This window comes from Monopterus albus, unplaced genomic scaffold, assembly GCF_001952655.1.
Source record: "Monopterus albus unplaced genomic scaffold, M_albus_1.0 scaffold139.1, whole genome shotgun sequence".
Classification (NCBI taxonomy): Eukaryota; Metazoa; Chordata; class Actinopteri; order Synbranchiformes; family Synbranchidae; genus Monopterus; species Monopterus albus.
Window position 1 is genome coordinate 524,827 of NW_018128019.1, and position 2,407 is coordinate 527,233.

At 46.0% G+C, this 2,407-nt stretch overlaps 1 protein-coding gene across 1 annotated transcript in view; it reads right to left on the minus strand.

Annotated features, from left to right (window-relative positions):
• sdk2b (sidekick cell adhesion molecule 2b) overlaps positions 1 to 2,364 on the minus strand; it is a 234,493-nt gene extending 232,129 nt beyond the window's left edge. Inside the window, 1 exon segment of the mRNA XM_020613837.1 lies at positions 1,367 to 2,364. Within this exon segment, the coding sequence (XP_020469493.1) occupies positions 1,367 to 1,505 (139 nt within the window). The 5' untranslated portion in view covers positions 1,506 to 2,364.
• Between the last annotated feature and the right edge of the window lie 43 nt (positions 2,365 to 2,407).

The following is a 2,407-nucleotide window of genomic DNA, read 5'->3' on the forward strand; positions in this document are numbered from 1 at the left end:
AAGAGCAGAAGTGACTTTTTGTCATTGTCACCCAAAATAGGTGCCATAATACACATGGGTGCAAGGCATACATGAATCACTTCACATCACTTCTAAGTCACAGAAGAGTTCCACTTTGCATCCGTTATGATAAAAGCATGAAGCTCACAGAAAGGAGAGGGCAGCCTTTGATTAAAATCATCATTCTTCAATTACTTCCCATTGCCTCACTTCAGTGTAAGTAGCAATTAAGCAATTCTTTGCTAAGGACACCGTGGAGCACCTGAAAGGACCCAGGTTGTAAAGTGTAGACTCCACTTAGGTCTAAATGACAGTAAAAGGTACTAAATGTACTGTATGGTACTTTGTCTTTCATCTGAATGCCATGAACACGGTCATTCTCAACAGCAACTGTCTTTTCACTTACAAAAACATTATTTAAAAAAAAAAAAAGGAGTATTGAACAAATATCACACACAAACTATACCCTACAGGGACATGTTAGTTGAGCACAGACAAATGGAGGAAGGCCTGAGGTTACAGTAGACTCTACTGGGCACCAGAGACACACACCATGTCTCACCAGGAATATTACTGGGATCTTGTGGGATTTTTGCTGTGAGATTTTGCATAGTACTCCATATCAGACAACTGCTCATGAGGAAGAAGAAAAAAAAACATGCTGCCACCGATTCCTTGCAAACTGCCACATTTTGCTGCTGCTCTGGGGAAACAGGCTGCATAATTCTCAGAGAACCAATTAATTCTCAACATTTAATGCTGCACTTGCACATGCTTGATTTAATGCTGTACATCAATATGTATCTATTTATTTATGGAGCACAAAGTTTAATTTCCATGGGGTGGGGGGTGGGGGTGATTAATTAATTAGTAGTTATTAATCAGTTTAACATTTTAATAGCTGTACTTTTAATGAAACGTTAATTGGATATGGTGGAACTAGAAATTTCAGACACAGCTTCTGAACATTGTTAACAGCTGGAATGAAAATGCTGGGTCTTCATAATAAGCTGTAGTAAAAACCTGACCAGCCACAAATTTATCACATTATAGAGGCTACGGGCTCCTCGACAGGATGTGAACTCAGTACAGTTCAGGTTCGGGGAACACAGATGAAAATGTCTGTATGTATCTCACTAGGCTGTAATTAGGAGAGTGTGTGTGTGTGTGTGTGTCAGAGTGACCTAATGAGGAAATTACTGGCTACGTGTAAAAAGCAACGCGTAATGAACACATCACAAATCCAGTACCACTAAAAAGGAAAACGCTTCCCTATTCAAATATCCAACATAGCAGGGGAGCTACAGACACCAGCTGTTCTGAGTGATGGCTGGTCAACAACGGGCCAAGCCGATGTGCCTCTTACCTTGAGCTCGTGTACAGTGGACGAGTAAGGAAAAAAATAAAATCCATGTGGCGTGCCACATCGACCCGCTCCAGGAGTCCTCAAGCATGGTCCCCAAACGAGCCGACTGGACAACAAGTGTCCGGTCAGCGTGAAGCATTGTTCCTTGTCCGAGTCCCGCTATGGTTCAGCTGTTGTCTGTCTGGGACCCGGCGGCTGGGCCGAGCCGGGCAGAGCGCACCGACCTGGGAGCGCGGCACCGAGCCGCCGCTGCAGCCTGTCGCACGGGAGAAATTCCCTTAAACAGAGTATATGTTTTACACTTCAAATTCGCTCTACTTCCACAAAGCCAGGACAGGAAGGCGCGCTCCTCTAAGTGCCGAAGCGGATTGACTTGGTCTGTTTTAATTACTGGATGCAACTCAGTCAGATGAAGTCCGGTTCAGAACAATTAAAGCCATTTGTCGCCGCACCTGTAAGAAAGCGAGCGGCTCCTCATACTTTTTCATTGACACTTCACTGCGTCCTTGAGATGCCGTTATTTTCTCCTCCTCCGTCTACTTTAAACTTCAGCCTCGCTATTGCTGTCACCAACTGAGTGCTCACAGTTTCTCCAAAGCAGCGAACAGACTTGTCCTCGAATCCTTTTTTGGAGAGGAGCGCCAGATACAGAGCTCGCACACCCCCGTAAAGTTCCTCCCCACAGCGCACCGTCAAGGTCGGCAATTCAGTTTGACAGGAGCACGGAGAAGAAGTTCAGCAGCTGGAAGAGCAGAGAACGAGGACGGCAGGGGGAGGGAGACCTGCGCGCAATCACAGAGTCATGGTAAAACACGAGCCTGCCGTGGCGGAGAGCCCGGCTGCCAGTGTGAGTCGGATGAAGACGAGTCCCGGGTTCTATATGAGGAAACATGAGGATCTGATGTGCTCGCAACATAGCGCAGGTTGCCACCATGCGGCCAGGCGCAAAAGCACCCTCTCCGTTACAACTATAGCCACAGCCAGGGTTTTACTGCTTTCCACACTACAAAAAGGTGGAATGAATATAGTCCTTTGTTTTAA